This window comes from Sciurus carolinensis, chromosome 11 (assembly GCF_902686445.1).
Source record: "Sciurus carolinensis chromosome 11, mSciCar1.2, whole genome shotgun sequence".
NCBI lineage: Eukaryota > Metazoa > Chordata > Mammalia > Rodentia > Sciuridae > Sciurus > Sciurus carolinensis.
Window position 1 is genome coordinate 9,770,730 of NC_062223.1, and position 21,990 is coordinate 9,792,719.

The 21,990-nt window shown below is 46.1% G+C and overlaps 2 protein-coding genes across 3 annotated transcripts; one reads left to right on the forward strand and one right to left on the reverse strand.

The window, feature by feature from the left end:
* Nucleotides 1–6,176: 6,176 nt before the first annotated feature.
* Nucleotides 6,177–7,833, reverse strand: Banf1 (BAF nuclear assembly factor 1). The gene is made up of 3 exons (XM_047519083.1): nt 7,678–7,833; nt 6,842–6,980; nt 6,177–6,478 (listed from the first exon to the last, which is right to left on the reverse strand). Exons 2-3 carry the CDS (start codon nt 6,962–6,964, stop codon nt 6,332–6,334), a joined length of 270 nt encoding a protein of 89 aa, XP_047375039.1. The 5' UTR covers nt 6,965–6,980; nt 7,678–7,833; the 3' UTR covers nt 6,177–6,331.
* A 28-nt stretch (nt 7,834–7,861) lies between these two features.
* Nucleotides 7,862–10,851, forward strand: Eif1ad (eukaryotic translation initiation factor 1A domain containing). Of its 2 annotated transcripts, none has more exons than XM_047519079.1 (6): nt 7,862–8,341; nt 9,097–9,270; nt 9,406–9,514; nt 9,608–9,716; nt 9,879–9,923; nt 10,534–10,851. In XM_047519079.1, the coding sequence occupies exons 2-6, from the start codon at nt 9,184–9,186 to the stop codon at nt 10,676–10,678; spliced, it is 495 nt and encodes a 164-aa protein (XP_047375035.1). In that variant the 5' UTR covers nt 7,862–8,341; nt 9,097–9,183; the 3' UTR covers nt 10,679–10,851. The 2 variants fall into 2 exon arrangements, with proteins under 2 accessions (XP_047375035.1, XP_047375036.1); XM_047519080.1 differs by lacking the exon at nt 7,862–8,341 and adding an exon at nt 8,388–8,561.
* Nucleotides 10,852–21,990: the final 11,139 nt, after the last annotated feature.

The window sequence follows — 21,990 nt, forward strand, 5'->3', positions numbered from 1 at the left end:
CACATTGCTCAGACTCAGTCTGAAAGAACCCTCATTCCTACTACTGACAATCCTGTCCACTTTGTCCCACAATCATTCTATCCCCAGCTCTCTATTTTTGGTTTTCCTCTTATCCTTCTATTATTCTGAAATGTAGCTAACACAGAAAACAGGGCAGAAGATACACGTTCCTTTAAACAAGTAATTACAGGGTCAATGCATGTATTTCCACCACGCAGGTCAAGAAATGGAGATGCCACTCCACCTCCAAGCCCTTCCATTATCACACAAAGATAATCACAATTGACTTTTTCTTTATTATTATTCTTTGCCATACTAGGGATTGAACCCAGGGTCTTGCCTGCTGGACGAGCACTGTACCACTGAGACATGCCCCCAGCCTTTTTATTTAGAGACGGGGCCTCACTCAGTTGCTGAGGCTGGCCTTGAACTTGTGATCCTCCAGTTTCAGCTTCCCAAGCAGCTAGTATTATAGGTGTTTGCCACCATACCAGGCTTACTACTGACTTGCAATAAACATTTCCTTGCTTTTCTTTCTAGTATTATTACCTATATAGAGATCACTAAGCAAGAATTTACTTTTTAACTTTACGTAAACAGAATCATCCCATTGTATATTTTGCTTCATTTGTTCAATATTGTTTGAAACTCACCTATTGTCTGTGGCTGCTGGGGTGCTCCCCACACCACCCCTGTGCTGCCAGCCTGGGTTTCACACTGCAGCACCCAGTGCCTCAAGGCACCAGGTTACTGTCCCCTGTCCTGAGTGTAAGTTGGCACATCTGAGGAACAGCCCAGGTGGGGACATGGGGCTCTGGCTAGTGATGGGGTCTGTGCACCCATCTCTAAGCTGCCTTAAGGTGCTGCTTCTGTGATCGGCCTGCTTCTGAGTTGCTAGGTTGCGTTGTTGGGTAGTTGCTGTCTCTAGGTGGGCACTGGTGCTTTTGCAGGCATGTCTGTAGTGTCTGGGAACATCTGAAAGTGTGTCCTGTGGTTTTATGGGTGTGAATGTTTGCAGGTTGGAGGGTTATAGGTGTGTGTGTGTGTGTGTGTGTGTGTGTGTGAGAGAGAGAGAGAGAGAGAATGCATTGCAGTCACAAATTCAATTGTGCAAGAATTGTTGCAACTCTATTTTCTTTAAGTGACATTCAGTCAAACCTATTTCTTCCTGTGGGAATTGTCCCTGCTGTGGGCAACAGGTCCGAGCCTGCTCTCTCTGGGGCTACACGTCCATTCCCTTGCAGGGGTCTTGCAAGGGAACACAGTGGTGGAGTCCTACCAGTGAAAATGTGAGAGGCCATGTCCTGACCTCATGGCTTCTTGGCCAGCAGGGGCTGTGCAGGACAGGCAGCCCATGCTGGGCCACACTTAGGCACAGGAACATTTCTGGGCAGGAAGCTCAGTGTCCAGGACCCCCTGGGCTGAACCCCCCACATGCATACCTGAGCTCCTCCCAGATGCTGAGAGGAGCAGGCCACAGGCTGCCCTTCTGAGTGCTCACAGACACTGTTGCCAGGGCTACTCTTGGGACATGATCTTGCTTCTGTGACTTTGTCTCCCATCCCTCACCTGAGGCTACTGAGAGTCTATGGTTGGGGACTCCAGAGTTTGTTTCCCTGTGTCTGTGATGCTGGAAAGTTGGGGGTCCCCAGATTCAAGGGCTGAGCTGTTTGGGCTGGGACAGTGCCCCCCTGGGGTGCCATGGGTGCCCTGTCAGCTGGGGAATGCCTGGAGCCATCAGGAGTTCGGTGGGAAGTGGGGAGTGCAGCATACAGAAGAAACCAAGGCAAGAAGCAGTGCTGGAGATTTATTGTAGCAGATGTGGCTGGTGGCCCTGAGGTGCCCTCCACCATGTGCCCACTCCCACCCACTCCCACCGGGAGGCAGATCACAGCTGCACACAGTTGTGCTTGAGAAGCTGAGAAGAGTTCTTCCAGGGGACTTCAAGGATCTCAAAGTCACAACGCAGCTTCTGTGGAGAGCCAGGCCACGGGAAGGGGTGAGCTGAGCCCAGCCAGCCTCCTCCCAGGAGCCAGCCCTCTGCCTACCTTGTCACTCTGGGGCCAGAAAGGGGCAACCACTGGCCCCAGGGACACACAGTCCGATGATGGGATTAGATCCCAGGTCTCTCCAGCAAGCTCTCCACACACAGGGAAGCCCAACCCTCCTCCCTGCACCTCACACAGGCCTGAAACTGAGTCACCCAAAGGCAGGGCAGGTTCAACTAGGTCTCTGCCTGGCCAGCCAGACCAGCTCTGGATGGACAAGCCCAGGGCCTCAGGTTGTGTGCAGGGCCAGGACTGGGGACAGTGCTGTTACCTCCTGCTGCACCCCAGTGGCCAGGGGGCAGGTGGTGAGGTCCACGTGGTCTCCAGAGACCCCGGTCTTGCGGCATGCTGTGCTCTCCATCTCCACCGTCAGATAGTACTTGATGCCAGCCACCAGCTGGGGAGAAGGCCAGGGATGGGAGGAGGGCCAGGGAAACAGGCCTGGATGCCCCCCTCCCCTCCCTCCACTGTCTCCCCCTGCCCCAAGCACAGGCAGGGCTCTGAGCTGGGGACCCAGACCTCAGGTGGGAAAGGGGTTCTGGTGGGATGTGAGGCAGGGGGCAGAGGCCTGGGCCAGGCAAAAGGTTGAGACCCACCTGGGCACACCCTCCTGCATCTGGAGCCAATATGAAAGAATGGCTGCTATCCCTTCTAGCCCTGTCTAACAAGGACCAGGGAGAGGTGGCAGAGGCGAGTTGGTATACAGGGTTGGATCCTCTCTTTGAAATCCAGTTATTTTGTCTGTTATGGATTTTGGCATTCATCCATTTTTAAAACATTGTATAAAAATGTCAACTTGGCTGGGTGCAATGGTGCACACCTGTAATCCCAGTGGCTCAGGAGGTGGAGGCAGGAGGACTATGAGTTCCAAGACCTGCTTCAGCAACTTAGTGAGGCCCTAAGCAACTCAGTGCTGCTGTCTCTAAATAAAATACAAAAATGGGCTGGGGAATGTGGCTTAGTGATTAAGCACCTCTGTGTCCAATCCCTGTTTAAAGAAAAAAAAAAAAGTACTTTTGTGCTTTTGCCACCCCCTTCACCTGGCACCTGGGTAGCAACCTCTCTGGCCTGGCCTGCTGCACTTTACTCTGTGCCTTGAGGATGTGCTTCTGCCTGTACTGTTGTTGACTGCAGCCACCTGGTACCTCTTCCACAGTGGGCTATTCATCCTGCCCAGATGCAGCCTCGACTGGACCCTCATTCCTATAGACAATAGTGTGCCACTTACGGGATCATTGTTCTATCCTCCGGTTTTTAGTTTTGCTTTTCCTTTTATTCTGTTATTCTGAAATGTAGCTGATACACATTAAGGGCACCAAAGAACACACATGTTCAAGTAAAATAATTTTTTTGCAGCGCAGTGCTGGGATCAAGCCCAGGTCTCACACACACTAGGCAAACGCTACCACTGAGTTACACCTGACCCCTGCTCAATTTAATAGCCAACGTCTACAATACCACCTCACAGGTTGAGACGGAAGTGCCACTCCCACTACCAAGCCCTTCCCCTATCAAACCCCCCCCCACTGATTTTTCTTTGTATTGACTCCCCTCCAACCCCCCCACCCGTGCTGGGGATGGAACCCAGGGTCTTACACAAGCTAAGCAGGCTCTCCACCACTGAGCTATACTACCGACCTACTACTAACTTTTGCTATAAGCATTCCTTGGTTTTTTCTTTTTTGTGCAGTAATGGCTCTTGATATTTTTGTGACAGGGCCTAAAAGTTGCCAGGTTGACCTTGAACTTGCAATCCTCCAGAGTCAGTCTTCCAAATAGCTGTGACTCCAGGCCTGCATCACTATACCTAGTTTCTTTTTTTTTTTTTTTTTTTTTTTTGTGGTGCTGGGAATTGAACCCAGGGCCTTGTGCATGTGAGGCAAGCACTCTACCAACTGAGCTATTTCCCTAGCCCCCACTATACCTAGTTTCTTGATTTTCTTTCTAGCTTTACCATCTATGTAGGGATCCCTAAGCAAGAATTCACTCAACTTCATGAGTGGACTCCATCTCTTTTTTTTTTTTTCCCCTTTTCCCATTTTTGGGATTTGTTGGTTTTTCACCACAGAGCAGCTTTATTGACTTACTTATTGATCCCCCACACTGAGAGCCACAAGTTGTACCCTGTTGGGGGCTCTTGTAATCAAGACAGTTATGCACATTCACATATGTCCTGGGGCAGGTGTTCAGGAGCTTCTGAGAAGCAGTCCTGAGAGTGGAATTCCTGGCTTACAGGGTGTGTCAGTTTTTGCAAAATAATGTCCAAGTGTTTCCCAGAGTGCTCACAGTAATTCACATTGCCACCAACACAGGAGTTCCTGTGGCTCCATTTGCTCAACACTTGTTATGGTCTGGCTTTTAAGATTTTTGCCAATTGGGTGGGTGTTGATGGCATCTGCTTTTCTGATTACTATGAAATTAAGTCTTATCACATGTTAGGGTATATTTCCTTGGGGCTGCCTTTTATGTCTTTTACCAGTTTTTCTAATGTTTCTACTTTTTTCTTGCCCACAGTTCCATGTGCCCTGGGTAAGGTTCTTTCTTTATAATTTTACAAATATCCTTTCCACTCTCTTCACTCTACAATTTTAAATGGAATTTCTAATATCAATGTACTTTTGTCAACTTTCTCTTAATTTTTCACTATCCTGAGATCACTGAAAACTCATATTACCTATTTGTTTTAAGGCCCATCACTTGGGCCTCCTCAGCCAGTAAAGATTGGGTGGACATTTTATTTATACAGCAAGTAAGTCACTGTTCAATGATGGTCTGTTGAAGAGATGAATGCCAAGCACAAATGGGTTATATATAGCTAGCATTTCATCTGGTCCCTACAACAATCTCATTTCCTAAGTGGAAAAACTGAGACTCAGAGTGACTAAGTGACATGACCAAGTTAAGCTTGTATTAGCCTTGCTATTTCCCAGCAACAAGTCTATGGGCAAATTAACTTCTGAGTCCCAAGTCTCTTCACTTCTAAAAAAGAAAACAATGGGGGCTGGGGAGATAGCTCAGTCGGTAGAGTGCTTGCCTTGTAAGCACAAAGCCCTGGGTTCGATCCCCAGCACCCCCCAAAAAAAAAAAAAAAAGAAAAGAAAACAATGGTTTATTACCATGAAAGGAAAAAACTGTAAAAGTTTCAGTTTAAGGACAGGTGCATAAGTGTCCCAAGAAAGAACAGGACCAAGCTGGGTGTGATGTTGTCACACAAAGCAACTCAGGAGGCTGAGGCAGAGGACTGCCCATTTGAAACCGGGACAACTTAGTGAGGTCCTGTCTAAAAATCTAAGAACTTGGAGATGTGCCTCAGTGGTTAAGTGCCTGAGTTCAATTCTTGGTACCCAAAAATAAAATAAAATGGATTAGGGACGTACCTTAGTGGTAAAGTGCTTGCCTAGTATATGAAAAGTTCTGTGTTCAATCCCCAGACAAGAAAACAAGAGAGAAAAGGACCTAAATATACTGAATTCAAGTGTAACTCCCACACTCCTTTCCCCCTAAGACAGCTGGGCAGATAGCAAGAGCCCTGCCCATGCTTCTGAGGACATGAGAAATGATGTGATGATCAGTAGATGAACTCTTACCCACATCCAGTCCACCCTCTTCCTGGTACCTGACTCCCACTGACTTTTCCACCAGGTGCTGCCTAGCTGTTGACTTGAGTGACATCTGGCACACCACAGCTTACCTGGCTCCCAGGAAGAGATCAACCCACACTCTTTCCCACGTCATCCAGGGATTGGGACACTCCAAGCCACCTGCCCAAGGCTCATGTAGGTAGGGGAGCTACCCTCTAGGAGTGGGAAGCCAATCTGTCAGTTTCGATCTGCACTGATAAGTAGAGCAGCACACAAGTCAGCCCCTGGTGAAGAGGCAATTCTCAGCCCACTTACTTTTCAACACACAACACCAGTCGTGAAGGCCACTGACTTTATTGATCTAAAAAACTTTACAAGGACAGTGACTGTTATGCCAAAAAAAGGTGCCAAATGGCATCAAACAGACCAGAGGTAAAGGTGGGGGTGAGGGAAGGGGCCAGGAATCCAATCAGAAAAGCTGGTTAATGGTTTCCATGGAACTGGCAGGGGAAAGAGAAAGGGAGTTGCATGCAAGAGCAAAAATTCCAAAAAGATTGAAATGGTGAGGGGAGAGAACTCCCAAAGACCCTGGAGTACGACAACAGCAATCTTTTCCTTTGTAGAGGACAAGGAGCCCCCACTCAGCTGCAAACTCTGGAGACTTGATAATGGGGCTGGGGATAGAGGGCTCCCCAGAGAACATCACAAGAAGGCATCACACCATTCTCGAAGGCACCCAAAGCAGTCCCGGGACTGCTTGGCATTAGCGCCACATGTGTCCTTCAGCCATTCCCGGAAGAGGTCTTCATCTTTCTTTAGCACCAGAAACTGACCAAGGACAACATATGCCTGCAAAACAGGCAAAACAAAGGGCATGCTGCTGAGTGCTGTGGGAATAAGAGCAAGACCGCTGTCTTCCACCTTACCACTCTTGACTGTGCCACATCCCCTCTGGCCTCTGAAGCTCAGCAGGGTTAACCTTGCTGGGTACTTGGATGGGAGAGCAATGCCACTTTTGTGACATTCAGAGCACACAAGCTCATAAAGCAGGACAGGTTCTGCCCCTACTTCATCTCTCCCAGGTGGCCAGTCACTTCAGATTATCCACCACTGTCTACTCCTCCCCCCTCGCTTCCCCCACTCCCAGTTTGCCCTGAGAAATCGCAGTCTCTTGCCCCCAGCTCTCCCCTGGTACATGTAGCCAACCCACACCTTGTCAAATCCCCTTTCCTCCAGCTTCTTGCCCAGGACTTCACCAATCCCAGCCAGGCTCCCCACTGGCTTTTCCCCCATAGGCTCTGCCACGAAGTCTCGATGCTTTTGGGAGGTTGTCATCTTGATCGAGCTTAATCTGGGAATCCCAAGAAAAAAGTTAGGGCTGAGGACCTGAGCTCCCAAAGGTTCGAAAGCAATCTCATATTAAGACGAAACCAGGCCACTACGGTAGCTTATCAGAATCCCCTCCTTTCACAGAGAAAACTGAGGGTCAGGGATAACCGCCCACTATTCGGAAAAGAATATCTTCCACTCCCTGGGGGACCTAGGTTTCGGTACAGTCCCAATAGAAATACCCTCCTGCTCTAACAGGTGGCGCACGCAGGGCAGGAGGAAGATACCCAGAGTCGGGAGCCAGGGCCCGCCCTAGAGCTGTCACCCTCTCGGTGACCTTGGCTGCGGGAAGACGACACTGACCCTGCCCGGGGCAGCCACGTGGTGTGAAAAACCAAAGCAGGGTCTCTACCTCACCTGCCCTCTACAGGGCACTCAGTGCGAAGGCGCAGGCCCGCAGCGCAGACCCCCGCCCCAGCGGCCCCGCGGGGTTCACGCCTCGCCCCGCCGGCCTCGCCCCGCCCCCAGCGCGCGCCGCCCCGCCCCCTCCACGCGCCGCCGTTCCCACGCTACACGCGCCGCTCCTCCCCGCGGCGCGGCCGAACCCTCTCCTAGGATGCATTCCCTGGCTCGCCACAGCAACGGGGTCCCTTTCCTCCCCTCCTCCCCGCCCTCCCTCCGGTCTCCAGCTGGGGACCCGCTCGGAAGTTTGCGCTCACAGGCAGCTCCGGCTCCTGTAACGGCTGCTCTCTCCAATGGGCCGCTCCCGCCGATACCTCAAGCCACTAGAACTTTCTTCGACTTCCGCTTCCGGGTCGCCTCTAGACCCGCCTTAAAAAAAAAAAACAATTGGGCACTTCTAGCCGCTGAGGAACCATAGAGTTGGGGCGCCCCAGGTCTAATCATGTCCACACTAGCCGCTCCTTTTTGGTCCTCCTGTAAAGCACGCTGCCCTCTGTGGTCTTGCTTTCGGGGCTGCTCTTCCAGTCTGAAGGAGAGAAGTTTCCGAACAGGATACTTCCTTTCTCCATTGCCCGGTACTTAGAACTCAAGGACTTAGGTCTGACAGATCTCGCGGTAGGACAAGTTAAAGGAACGGACAAAGCAGGGGAAGGGCGGCCGGAAGGTTTCTGAGAGCGCGCCGGAAGTACACGGCAGGGTCCTATTCGGACGAGTGTCCTCCCTGGAGTTGGACTGGCGGAAATTGGGGACGCCAGCGATCTGGAGTCCAGAACTGCTGTTCCTGGGTGATCACCGGCCAGTCCCATTTCTGTGCTTTCGTCGGCGCGGCTTTGAAATTTCGAGTCGTCAGTGAGCCGCTCTCAGCGTCCAGCCGGAAAACAGGGTTGCTTGTGAAGAGTTCGTAGGACCGAGGGCCACCGAGTAAGTGTGGGTCTTTCCTCCGGGTGAAGGGAGCGGAGGACAGGAGATGGCAACTAGAGGCACGTCGGAGTTTCCTTTGGAAACCATCAGTTTTGGGCGGTATAAGCTCTCGTCTTCTGAGTACCCAAATGGAGCAACTGCCGCAGACAAAGCTTGCTCACCTCGACCTTTCACTTCCTTCTGGCTTGGACCGTCGTGGTAGTAAATCATGTCGAGGAAGGTACAATTTATCTCAAATTCTCTGAAACGTGTATAGTTCTGACCACAACTGTACTTCTGATAACAGAAGTCATCTTGTGTAAGATACACGATGCTGAGAGCATTTTCATTATTTCATTTTATAGCAGTGTTGTGTTAGCTATTGTTTTCTCTGGGTCATAGAGAAGTCGAACAGTTTTGTTTGTTTGTTAATGAAAAGTTGGCACCCCTTGCTGCAGCAGGCCTGTAATCCCAGCAGCTTCAAAGTCTGAGACAAAATGATCCCAAATTGGAGGCCAGCGTCTGCAACTTAGCAAGGCCCTGAGCAACTTAGCCAGACCCATCTCAAAAAAAAAAGAAAAAGAGGTGGGGATGTAACTCACTGGTAAAGCACGCTTAGATTCAATCCCCAGTATCAAAAATAAATAAATAAAAATTTTTTAAAATGATAAACAGGGAATAGCCAAGTCAGGATTTGAATTCAGGCAGTGAGACCTTGAATACTTAACCAGGACACTGTCACTCTCCAGTAAAAGGCCCCTCCCATCTTCATACAGTCTGGCTTCTGAAACTGTCATCAAAAGAACTCAGGAAGAGGAGCTGACGGTGTTCTGGTTTCTAACCACCCTGGGACAGGACCCAGCATGTCTCAGGCCACCAAGAGGAAGCATGTGGTGAAGGAGGTGCTGGGGGAGCACATGGTGCCCTCTGACCAGCAACAGATCGTGAGGGTGAGTGGCATTGGGCACAGGATGCTCTGCTCCCAACCTCTCTGCTCCATAGGACCCCTGCGGTTCAGTGCAGTGCAACTCAGAGGGTGTTTGTGATTGATGAAGCTGACTGTCTCTTGGTCTTTCTTGGACCAGGTACTCAGGACCCCAGGGAACAATCTGCATGAGGTGGAGACGGCCCAAGGGCAGCGCTTCCTGGTGAGCATGCCATCCAAGTACCGCAAGAACATCTGGATTAAGAGAGGTGAGAAAGGCAGCCTTCTGGGAGACAAAACCATTTCTTGTGACCCTGGCTCCCCATTGCAGGCATGACTATTTTGCCTTTTCTCACCTATAGGGGACTTTCTCATTGTTGACCCCATTGAAGAGGGAGAAAAGGTGAAGGCTGAGATCTCCTTTGTTCTCTGCAAGGACCATGTGCGCTCTCTGCAGAAGGAGGGCCTTTGGTAGGGTGCCCCTTGACTTTGTGGTTTCTGGGGGGCACTGACTTCCTAGCTAGGGACTTGGGAGTGGGAAGAACATGGCATCCCTGGCAGGGATAGCTGGAAACAGCTCTTTTGCTGAGAGGTTTCTCTCTCCTCTCTGACCTGGCTCTTCTCTTGGCACAGGCCTGAGGCCTTCTCTGAAGTGGCTGAGAAACACAACAGGAACAGGTGAGGAGCACGCCTTAGAGTAGGAAGAGAAAATAGGGGTTCTCACCCGTGTGTCAGGAGAAAGTGGAGCCTCCCTTTCTCCCTCTGTAAGGTACCTGGTGAGCATTCCTAAACATGTGACAGAACATGTGGTTGTGAATATGGCTTGAATGCTAGATGCCCTGGGTTAAACGCCTGTCTTTACCACTTACAGCTAAGTGACTATAGGCACTTAAGACTATAAAGTAGGAGCTTTGTGAGAAGTAAAGTTGCTTAGTATAGTACCTGGTATGGAATGTGGGCCTAGTAAGTATTAGTAGAATTGTTTTCATTCCTAACTGAAGCCAATGGCCATACAAATTTTGGGGGTGGGGGACAGTGTTTGTCTTCTTGGCCAAGTTTTCCCACTGTTGGCTCTGACTCTTCTGACTCTGTCCCTCCTTGTGGTTTTTAAGTAACTTTTTCTCTCTTTTTCTTTTTTTTGGGGGGGGGGAGTGGGGGATGGGGACTGCTCCCTTTTCAAACACCTACGCGTGTGACTGCTTGGCCAAATGGTCCTTTTGGGGGACTCCTTGGTTACAGATTTGATTTTCCCAGAAGGTGTTGGACTGACTCTGCTTCCTCCATGCAGACAGACTCAGCCAGAACTCCCAGCTGAGCCACAGTCGTCAGGAGAAGAGTCTGCCTCTGAAGATGATTCTGACCTCTTTGTTAACACCAATCGCAGACAGTATCATGAGAGTGAGGAGGAGAGTGAAGAGGAAGAGGTGGCCTGAGACTCTGGGACCCACTTTTCTACTTGCTCAGGGACTACTCCCAGGCTTCTCTGGGCTTGGGCATTCCCAGGGTGCCCTGCAGATCTTTACCCCTGGATGGGGACAAGGCAGGACACTCTTGAACTGATCTTTTGTCCTAGGAAAATTAAACCCCTGGTGGGTGGTGACTTGTACTGGTGTCTGAGTGACTCTCTGTGGGGAGGGAGACTTATGGTAAAGTACAAACCTGCTTTTTGGTGGAGGCCAGTGGTTAGTGGCCAGAACTGGGGAGGACATGGGAGCTGACTGAGTCTTTCCCGGGTGATTCAGTCATACACGCTTATTGGGCATTTAGAAAGTGCCAGGCCCTGTACTGTGCCTCCTTGCATGTTTTTAACAATTAGGAACAGTCCCACTTGCTAGCCTGCTCGCAGTTAACACCGATATAAGCATTCAAGGTTGCAGTGAAGGACCTAGTGCCCACCCGCCTGCCTCTGTAGATGCTCTGGATGAATCCCATGGTGCCTTGTCAGCTTCTTCCCCAGCCTTTCTAGTTATTCCTTACCACTGGACTGCTCATCTGCTGTGCATCCCCAGTTAGACCATCTTTCTTGTACCCTTAACTTTTCGTCACCTCCAGAACATCTGCTTTGTGGCAGCAAACCTCTGCTTTTACCATCTCCTGACACCTCTACCCCAGTATTAGGGATGGAACCCAGGGCCTTGTGTATGCTAGGCAGGTACTCTGTTACTAAGCTATATCCCAGCCCTGTATAATTCTATTTTAAAAGCAGGGTCTTGCTAAATTGCTGGGGTTGTCCTTAAATTTTCAATCCCTTTGCTTCAGGCTCCCTGAGTAACTAGAATTACAGGAATGTGAGAATACACCAGGGTGTCCCAGACTGTCGTATAACTTTTTAAATGGAGGCTGTGTTCTCACCCTCACCCTCACCCTTTGTGCATCAGCACCAAAAAGTAGGGTTGCTGGCTTCCTTCTGACTTCCCCATAACCCTCTTTTCCTTTTTTCTTTTCTTTTCTTTTTTTTTTTTTTTTTTTTTTTTTTTTTTTTTTTTTTTTTTTTTTTTTTTTTGTGAGATGGGCATTGCTGTGTTGCCTAGACTGACCTTGGATCTCCTGGACTTGAGCTGTCTTCTTGCCTCAGTCTCCCTAGTAGACATTGACCCTCTTGGAAACCATGTCATCCCACTTCTTAGGTTCTTTTGTCTCTGGCTCTCCTTTCCTCCTTATGATTGGCATTGACTTAGGCATCAAAGAGCTCACATCCTGGGGCTGGAGTTGTGGCTCAGTGGTGAAGTGCTCACGTAGCATGCATGAGTCCCTGGGTTCCATCCTCCACACCACATAAAAGTAAAATAAAGGTATTGTGTCTGCCTGCAACTAAAATATACTTATATAAAAGAGTCCACATCCTGACTCAGTCTTCACTGTTGAGTCATTTTTTATATCCCACAATGGAGCCCCTGGTTCATGAATGTCCTAGTCTTCTATTCTGGCTTGCTTCCTATCCCCCTACTTACTCCCTGAACCTCTGACATTACTAAATATTGCAGTTCTTTCAGAATTTAGATACCTGTACATTTACCTGTCTTACTTTCTCAACTATCTCTATGAAAGTTTTTTATTCTTGTTCTCCAAACCTAATATTCCTGCCATCATTCACCTCTGCTTGAACTGCAGGCACTTGGGCCAGAAAGCAGCCAACCTGGCTCACTGGTTATGCTTTAAATTCATCATTCCAAGCTTCACTGGACACAGCACTGCCCAGCAGGTCTATTCTGGGGTTCCTTTTTTTTTTTTTTTTGGTGGTGGTGCTGGGGATTGAACTCAGGGCCTTTTTCATGCTAGGCAAGCACTCTACCAACTGAGCTATATCCCCAGCCCTACTCTGGGGTTTCTTTCAAAACTTCAGTACCCCCTCCCCTACTAGTTATGGGTTCATGCTTCATGGAGAAGCAGTGGCCTTTGCCAGCTTTGCGAGTGTGCTCCTGTTTTACCTCCTCTTGTAAGCCAGTGGACCTTGTCCTCTGGAGTGGTCCTTAAGGACTCTGTTGTTTTGTTTTTGGAAGGTTTTTTGCTCATGACTGGAGGTGTTAGCAACACATGCTATAGAATATCTCATTTCTGAAGCAACCAGGAGAACCCATACTGATCCCAACATTCTCTCCAGCTTCCACCTCATTTATCTGCTTCTTACACACTTTCTGTTTAGTGTGGCTTTAAATACACATGTGTTTACATGTATAAAATGTATCTACATGTGTATACAAAAACCAGATGAGTTAAAGCTATATTTGTGTACACAAATACAGAAATTCATCTGAAGTTTGTGTTTTATAGGCTGTAGAGAGTTACCTTTTTTCCCTAGAAGATTAACTTGTCCCTATAAAATTTATTGAATCATTGATTCCTCATTGGAAGTACTTTTTAAAAAAATTTCTGCAAACTGGGTGCAGTGCACGTGTTTATAATCCCATCCACTCAGGAAGCTGAAGCTGAAGCAAAAGGATTGTGAGTTTGAGGCTCGCCTGGGAAACAGACCCACGTCTCCTGCGTGTATATGGATCTGTCTTTGAGACGCCTGATCTGTGAATCCATGTGTTTGTGTCATGTGTTGCCATGTGCTTGGGACCCTTCCTTGGCCATTTTGCATTTTCTCTTACATAGAACTTCAGAATGAGCTTGCTAATTTTTCATGTAAAATTCTGGTTGGGATTTTCATTGGCATAGTTTCATGTAGTCTGATTTAGGAAGAAGCAGTTATCTTAGCAGTTTTGAATCTTCCTATCCAGGACTGAGGTGTATGTGTTCTTTTGTAAGGTGTGGGTGTTCTCATATGGGCCTTTTACGTTTCTAATTTTATTTAGTCTTAGAAATTCTGTTAAATTCTTGGTTACTTGTTATGAATGGAATCTTTTGAAATGACATTTCTGACTATCGCATATAGGAAAGCTTTGTTCCTCACTTCATGAATCTAATTGATCTCATTAGTTCTAGTAGTTCTTCAGTTGGTTCTGTTGGCTTTCTAGGTAGTCAAGTCATACTGCTAATAGCTTTTTTTTTAACCCTCTACCTCATCCTTTATCTTTGTTTCCTTTCCTTGTGAGTCACAGACACCAGGGCCTCCAAGGTGTCTAATGGCACCTTTAATTGTTTCTTAGTGGGAATGGTGCTCATGTTTCATAATGAGATGGGACCCTTGCTTCAGGCATCTGGTTGATTACCTTCATTAGACTGAAGGCTTCCTTCTGTTCTGTTTACTGACAAGTTTTTCCCCCACTTTATCCAACAGTGATGAATTTTGATATCGAGATAATCAAATTATTTTGTTAATGTACTAACTCGCTTAATAGGTTTCCTAATGTTGATACCAGGTATTGAACCCAGAGGTCCTTAATCACTGAGCCACATCCCCAGCTCTTTTTTATGTTTTATTTAGAGATGGGGTCTTGCTGAGTTGATTAGGGCCTAAGTTATAGAGGCTGGCTTTGAACCCAGTCCTCCTGCCTCCTGAGCTGCTAGGGTTACAGCTGTGCACCCGTGCCCAGCAACCCTGCTTATTTTTATTTTTTGGTTTGGATTGTTCAGTGCTGGGAATTGAACTCAGGTTCACCCCACCACTGAGCTGTATCCTGAGAGCCCCTTTTATTTGAAACAAGGCCTCACTGAGTTGCTGAGGTTGGCCTCAGCCTCCTGAACAGTTGGGACTGAGACAAGTGTATGCCACTATGCCCAGTTACAAAATCTGCTTAGTTTTGCAGTATTCAGTATGTTATTTATTTATTTACTTATTTAAGATTTTTGTGTTCCTGGGCCAATTGCATTTTTTTGGGAGGGGGGATGGGTACTGGGAATTGAGCAAGGGTGCTTTATCACTGAGCCACATCCCCAGGCCTTTTTATTTTTTCTTTTGAGACAGGGTCTCACTGAGTTGCTTAGATCCTTGCTCAGGTCCTGAGGTTGGCCTTGAACTTGCAGTCCTCCTGCCTCAACCTCTTGCTAGGATTACAGACATATACCACCACACCTGGCTTAATTTCTTCTTTTTGTTTTTTATATTTGTAGATGAATATGCTATCTTTATTTATTTTTTTATGTGGTGCTGAGTATTGAACCTAGTGCCTCACAGGTGCTAGGCAAGTGCTTTACCACTGAGCCACAACCAATGGCTTAATTTCACTTAAAAAAAAAAAAAAGAGCTCTTTCTTGAATTTTGCTTTCAGCATTATGCTAACTTTGTAGAATGAGTTTGGAGACACTACATCATCTTTAGGCTTAAGTAATTTATGGAACAGGAATTTGTTTCCTCAGAGTTTGGTAGGACTTATTTATGAGGTGTGTTCAGAGTGTCAAATCAGGCTTGATTCCTTAATTTTAGGGGCAGACCTTTGCCTTTTAGTATATTCTGTTGCATTCTTCCCACTGAAGTTTTTCTATCCTGAGTCAGTTTTGGTTATTTATGTCATGTTAAGATAGCACATTTCATTAATATTTAGCTTTGGGGAAAAATATGCATAATATTTGTATTATTTAGGACCTCTTACCTAAATGACAAAATCACATTCATTAGCAGAAGCTAGTGAGGGCTGTTGGTCTGATGTCTGAGGAGTGGTGCTTGAGGCAGATCTCTCTGAGGCCAGTATTTCTCAGGGCCATCTCAGTTGTCTCTGGCTCCTGCTTGATGAATTTCCTTTGCCTCCTGCAGATGTTTTCTGTAGGAAGCTCGAGTTTATACACAGCTCTTGTAGACAGAGGCCCTTGCTTGATGATCCTTGGGAATCAGAGAAGACAGATTGACATTGCTATAGTCACTTGCTGTGGCCAGGACCAGGGAGAGAAGAATGAAACACACCTGACCTGTATGGTGTGTTTCCCACAGAATAGAGAAGTACGGTTACCAAAAAAGACTGGGGGGGGGGGGTTCAGGCAGGCAGAACCAACAACTGTTTCAGATTCTTTGTGTTGTTTTTCTTTGGCTTTGCAAGAGGTATGTTTTTTGTTGGCCTTTTCCTTCTGTTTCTTTGAGTTTCTCTGCTTGTTTCTAGCTTCTCAGGTTATATAGGTAGTGCGTTTCAGTTTTCTAACGTATTTGAGGCTGTGCCTTTCCCTCTTAATTACTCCACTGTTCCCCACTTTACAGGCTGTGTCTGTGTGAGATTTTTGCTGTTATATCTATACACTTGATCTTACTTTTTCTCCAGCTTGCTCGGTGATTCCTGATCTACCTAATAGCCTCTTGTGTACTCTAGGCTAGCACTTGACCTCTGAGCTACATTCCCAGCACCCCCTAAACTCTTTTACTATCTACTTCTCCATTTTATTTTATCAGACATTTCATTCCTGTAGACTGTAGCTACAAAATCCTGATGGAGGGAACCTCCTTGAATTCTGGGTGCTGCTTTCTCTGTCATTCTCTGAAGCTGAATTCCACCTCTGTTCTCCCAACTTTGTGGTGGGATCCAACCATGTTTGACTAGATCTCCCAGAATGCATTGAGTGACCTAAGAGCCCCTTCCCCCTGAAGCTTTGACCAGTCCCTGCATTGTGGCCTCATGGTCCTGGCCCTTCCTGGCATGGTACTTGACACTCTGGGGCCTCTGATCCCTGTACCTCTTATCACGTCAGGAACAACTTTTACAACCAGGTCACTCCTGGTGGTCTCCCTTACGTAGGAAGCTTATGTTCCTGCTTTGTCACCCAGCTACCTGTGAAGAAGCACCAAGGAGTATAATAGCAGCCAGAGCATACCACATGGGGCTTTTCTTTAATCTGTAAATGTGGTGAAATTTCTTGACATTTCTCATGTTAGAGCATTCTTATAAGCAGGTGCAGTGGCACACACTTGTAGTTCCAGCTGTTGGAGAGGAAGCTTGAGTTACCAGTTCAAGTCAACCTGAGCAACATAGTGAGACCCCCATCTCAAAAAAACAAGACAAAAAACATTGCTTTCTTGGCAAAAATAGTCATGATTTTTTTTTGTCTGTTCTATATTACTGAATTCAACTTCCTGATACTTGGGGGAAATGTAATACTTCTAAGGGAAATAGTTTAAGCTTTTCATGATGTGTATGGCCCTTGATTGCTTTTTAACATCCAGTTCATATCAACCTCATGGAAGGAGTTGGAGAGCAGGGTGTGGTGGTCCATGCCTGTAACCCTACCAGTTTGGGAGGCCTGCCCCAGCAACTTAACAAGATGATGTCTCAAAAAACAAAAAGGGCTGTGATTGTGGCTCAGTAGTAAAGCACCCCTGGGTCAATCCCCAGCACCAAAGCAAATTAGGTTAAATAATATTAAAAAGACTGGAGATGTAGCTCAGGTACAGTGCATTTGCCTAGCATGTACAAGCTCTGGTTTCAGTCCCTATTACCACCAAAGAAAGATTGGAATTGTGCATTTCTAAAATTTTTTGGTTAAACTTTGTAAAACCAACTTGGCATTTCTTAAGGCTGTGATTAGGTTTTGACCTAGATTTCTGTTTTCGTGGTACTGGAATGGAACCCAGGGCCTTGCACGTGCCAGGCAGGTGCCTTTCCACTGAGCTACCCCCCAGCCCTGAACTTAACTTTTAGGGTGATAGATTAGTAAGGTTTCCTGTTCTTGAGTCAGTTATATTTTCAAAGAAAAATACTTTCATATTTTCTTGTTTTAACTCTGGCTTCAAATCCACTGGCACAAAGTTATTTGTAGACTTGCCTTATGTTTTTAATTTGATTTATACAAAGTTATTTCCTTTTCACATCAAGTATCATTTGCGCTTTCTCTGTTGTCCCTGTCACTCTTGGCAGAAGTTCAGTATTAGTCTCTTCAAGGCACTAACTTTTAGCCTTCATTCTCATTCACTGGTAGCTTTTCTCTATTTTGTTAATTTTTGCTCTTGTCTTATTTTTCCACTTGCACCCCTTTGGGCTTAATCTGTGGTTCTTTTCCCTACACTTATGGTTGTATGTTTAGCTCCTAGATGTTCAGCTTTTCCTCTCCAAACCAAGGGTGAGGATTTTCAAATCTAAATAAAAGGTGAATTGTAAAATAATGTCTGTATACCTTCAACAGGGTGAGCAGCTTAGAGCATTTTGCCATGTTCTGTTTGTGCACACAGAGTTGTTATTTAGTTTAACATCTTTTTAGTTGCTTTTAATTGGGAACAGACCCCTTAACTTTTTTCTTTATAAAATTGGCTATTTCAACAAGTTCAGTCACCCTTCTGAAATATCCTGTGTTGGATTTGTATGGTTGCTTTTGCATACTTAGATTTGAGATAAAAATTTCTGGCACCAACAGCACAGGATCGAGGTCTTACTGCACCTCTGGGTATAAAAGTGTGGTATCCAAGATGAGAGGTCTGGTTATAGGAGAAACTGATTTTAATCACCTGAAAAAAGGAGATGGCTTCTAGACTGTTTCCCTGATGTTATGGTGGATGTGAGGTATTCCCCCAAAAGCTCTTGTTAATGTAGGATTATTCAGAGGTGAAAGGTCGGGATACAAGAACTGTAACCTAATCAGTCCATCCTAGTTTGGACAGACTAGGTGGTCACTGTAGACAGGTAGGATGTGACTGGAGCTGCTGGGTCACTGGGGGCATGCCCTGAAAGGGTGCCTCTTCCCTGTGGACCCTTCCTTTTCTCTCTGCTTCTTGGCTGCCTTGAGGGAAGCAGCTTCTCTCCACCACACCCTTTCCCCATGATGGTCTGCCTCACCTTGGGCCCAGAGCTATGGAGTTGACCACCTATGTATTAAGACCTCTGATCATGAACCAAAATAAACGTTTCCTCCTCTTAAGTTGTTCTTGTTGAATATTTTGATCACAGCGACACAAAAGCTGACTAAAACACCTGTAAGGCACTATTATTTTCCCTTTGTAATTACCAAGCAGCCTGTGGGGCTAGGGCAGTCTTAACCCTTGTAGGCTAAAAGGCTAGTTTACCTTGATGCCACTTTTTAAGTGTTGATTTCTAGTTTTCTTCCTAGGTGTGGTAAAATACACAATAATTTGTTCCATCTTAGCTCTTTTTAAGTGTATAATTCAGTAGTGTTCAGGACATTTGTGTTGTGGCTCAGCCAGTCTTCAGAACTGTTTCATACCCACTGACAACAGTCTCAGCACCCACATTCTGCTTTGCTTCTGAGTGACTAGGTAGTGCAGGTTAGTGACATCACATGCTATTTGTCTTTTTGTGACTGGTTTATTTCACTTAGCACAGTGTCCTCAAGGTTCATCCATGTGTGGCTTGTGTCAGGATGTCCTTTTTTTCTAAGACTGAGTAATCCATTATATGTATGGGCCACTGTTGGTTTGTCCACTCCCACATTGGTGGCCATTGGGTTGCTTCCACCTTGTGACTTGTGAATGGTGCTGCTGTGAACATGGGTCATCAGACATTTCTTCAAGACTGTGTATATTTATTTAGAAGTGCAGCTGCTGGGTCAGATGGTAATTGTATTTTAATTTTTCCAAGTCTGCACATTTACTGATGCCTACCCAAGTCCCCCAGGTCCGCTCGGCTTCTTAGGGGGAAGGAGACCCCACCAGGGCAGTGCAAGCTGTAGACAGTGCCACCGAGTCAGCACCACAGTCAGCTGGTTCAGGATGTTATCCCTTCGAGTGCACCTGGAGGTCACTGTCCACCTGGAAGAGTTGCTGTCCTCTGCCACCTGGTTCTCAAAGTGATTCTGGGCAGTGGAGTTGAAGGAGCATCAGTGCTTGAGTGACTGTGGCCTGGGTTCAGTCTTCCTCTTTGGCCCGAGAAACCTCCCATCCCTATTTTTAATGTTCTGGGGAATCACCACTCTGTTTCCCCCATTTTACATTCCTACCAGTGAGCACAAGGGTCCCAGTTTCTCCATGTGTTTGACAAAATGTGCTATTTAAAAAAGAAAAAAAATGCTTCTGCTGGCCTTTCTTATTTTTTTTATGCAGTTCTGAGGATCAAACCCAGTGCCTCACACATGCTAGGTAAGCACTCTACCAGCTGAGCTACAGCCCCAGCCCCCAACACATGCTATTTTGTTTTGAGTTTTTATTTTGTTTTGGGCTTTTATTTATTCTTATTGGTGCTTTTTAGTTATACATTGGGGCTTTATTTTGACTTTTTATTTGTTAGAAACAGGGTCTTACTGTGTCTGGCCTTGAACTCCTGGATTCAAATAATCCTGGCTCAGCCTCTCAAGTAGCTGGAATCAAGGCACACACAAACTATCATAAGGACTCCTTTGATGGATGTGAAGTATCCAGGGTTTTTTGTTTCTGTTTTGTTTTGTTTTCTGAGGTGCTGGGGATAAAACCTAGGGCCTCACACATGCCAAGGAAGTGCTCTACTACTGAGCCACATTCACAGCCCTATTTTGTATTTTTTATTTAGAGACAGGGTCTCACTGAGTTGCTTAGCACCTTGGTTTTGCTGAGACTGGCTTTGAATTTGCAGTCCTCTTTCCTCAGCCAATCATAATAATTTTTATTATTTTTTCTAATTACATTATGATTTCCTTTTTATTTTTTAAAAATATAATAAGCCAGATGAGGTGGTGCATGCCTGTAATCCCAGCAGCTCTGGAGCCTGAGACAGGATAAGCACAAGTTCAAAGCCTGCCTCAGCAAAAGCAAGGCACTAAGCAACTCACTGAGACACTGTCTCTAAATAAAAAATAAAATAGGAGTGGGGACATGGCTCAGTGGCGAGTACCCCTGAGTTCAATCCCTGACATCCCCCCAAAAAACCCCAAATATATGTATACACACACACACACACACACACATATCTAGGCGTGGTGGCACTCTCCTATAATCCCAGCATCTTGGGAAGCTGAGGCAGGAAGGCTACAAGTTTGAGGCCAGCCTGGGCAACTTAGTGAGGCCCTAAGCAATTTATCAAGATGCTGTCTCAAAATAAAAAATAAAAAAAGCTGGGAATGTGGCTTAGTGGTTAAGCACCTTTTGAGTTCAAACCCTGGTACTAAAATAAATAAACATTTAAATATAATAAGTTATTGTATTGAATTAGTTGGTTATGTTTAATGTTGCAGTCACCTTCATGGGAACTGGGATTTTAACAATAACCCCAACAACATGTCCTCTACCCACCACCTGCCCTACCCATTCCATTCTGTTAACTTATCCAAGGCCCAAGGTAACCATCTTCTTGAATTCCATCTACCCTCATTTTCTTTTTTATGTTTTTTCTGTATCTGTATGTACATATGTATTTGTGTGTGGTGCTGGGGATGGAACTCAGGGCCTCACACACTAGGCAAGCTCTCTACCACTGAGCCACACCCCAGCCTGATTTTTTAAAAACCTTTAAAAAGAATACACATATACAGGACTGGGGTGTGGCTCAGTGGTAGAGCGCTTGCTCAGCATGCGTGAGGCCCTGGGTTCCATCCCCAGCACCATACACACACACAGTTTTGAAAAACTGTATTTAAACTTGATGAAAAAGATAATTTACTCTTACATTTGAGGGCTGGCTTCTCTCATTAACATATTACTGTAACTCCATATTGCTGTACATTGCTGAGATTCATTTGTCTTGATGGGATAATGCTGCCTTGGGGGACAGTTTTATGTTTTATCCCCTCACTCTTCTGCTGCCACCTTTGTGTTCTTCCTACACTTCTGCCATTGTGAACATTCTCGCACATCTCTCTTTGTAATGTAGGAGAGTTTCTCTTAAGACAGTTCCTAAGATTCCTGCCAAATGTTTGATTGCTCCAACTACAGCCAGGCTAGTGAATACACAGCCGTGGATCCTGTGGTGGGTTGACTGAGTTATTCCTGTGGCCTGTCAACTTTTGTTTAATGCAGTTGAGTTTGTTTTACTAAGCACAACACGTCAAGAGTTGCTGTCTCCTTCAGGGAATGGAGGCCTTTGTGATCATGGAGCCGCTTCTCCGCTCCTGGCCTTTTGTTTGGTTATTTCATCTGGTGTTGGTACAGCTACTCCAGCTTTCTTCTGGTTAGTACTTTTTGCCTAACAAGTGTTTTTCTATCCTTTCCCTTTTCATCTGGGCACACCCATGCTTGAGATGTTTCTAGATGTATCTAGATTTTTAAGAATTGAATCATTATTTTTATCTTTCTAGCTGATAAATTTAATCCATTTAACTTATTGTTATAATTGGCATTTTGGAACTAATTCATCATATTTGATGACAGTTTGGGTGTATATAAAATTCTAGATTCTAAATTCTTTTCCTGTAGTGGTTTAAAAACAACTTTGTCTTCCTGCTCTAGTATTGCTGCTGGAAAACCTAAGGTCAGCTCCTGCTCCTTCATTTGTATGCGGCACCCTCTCTCTAAGCTTTCCCTGATATT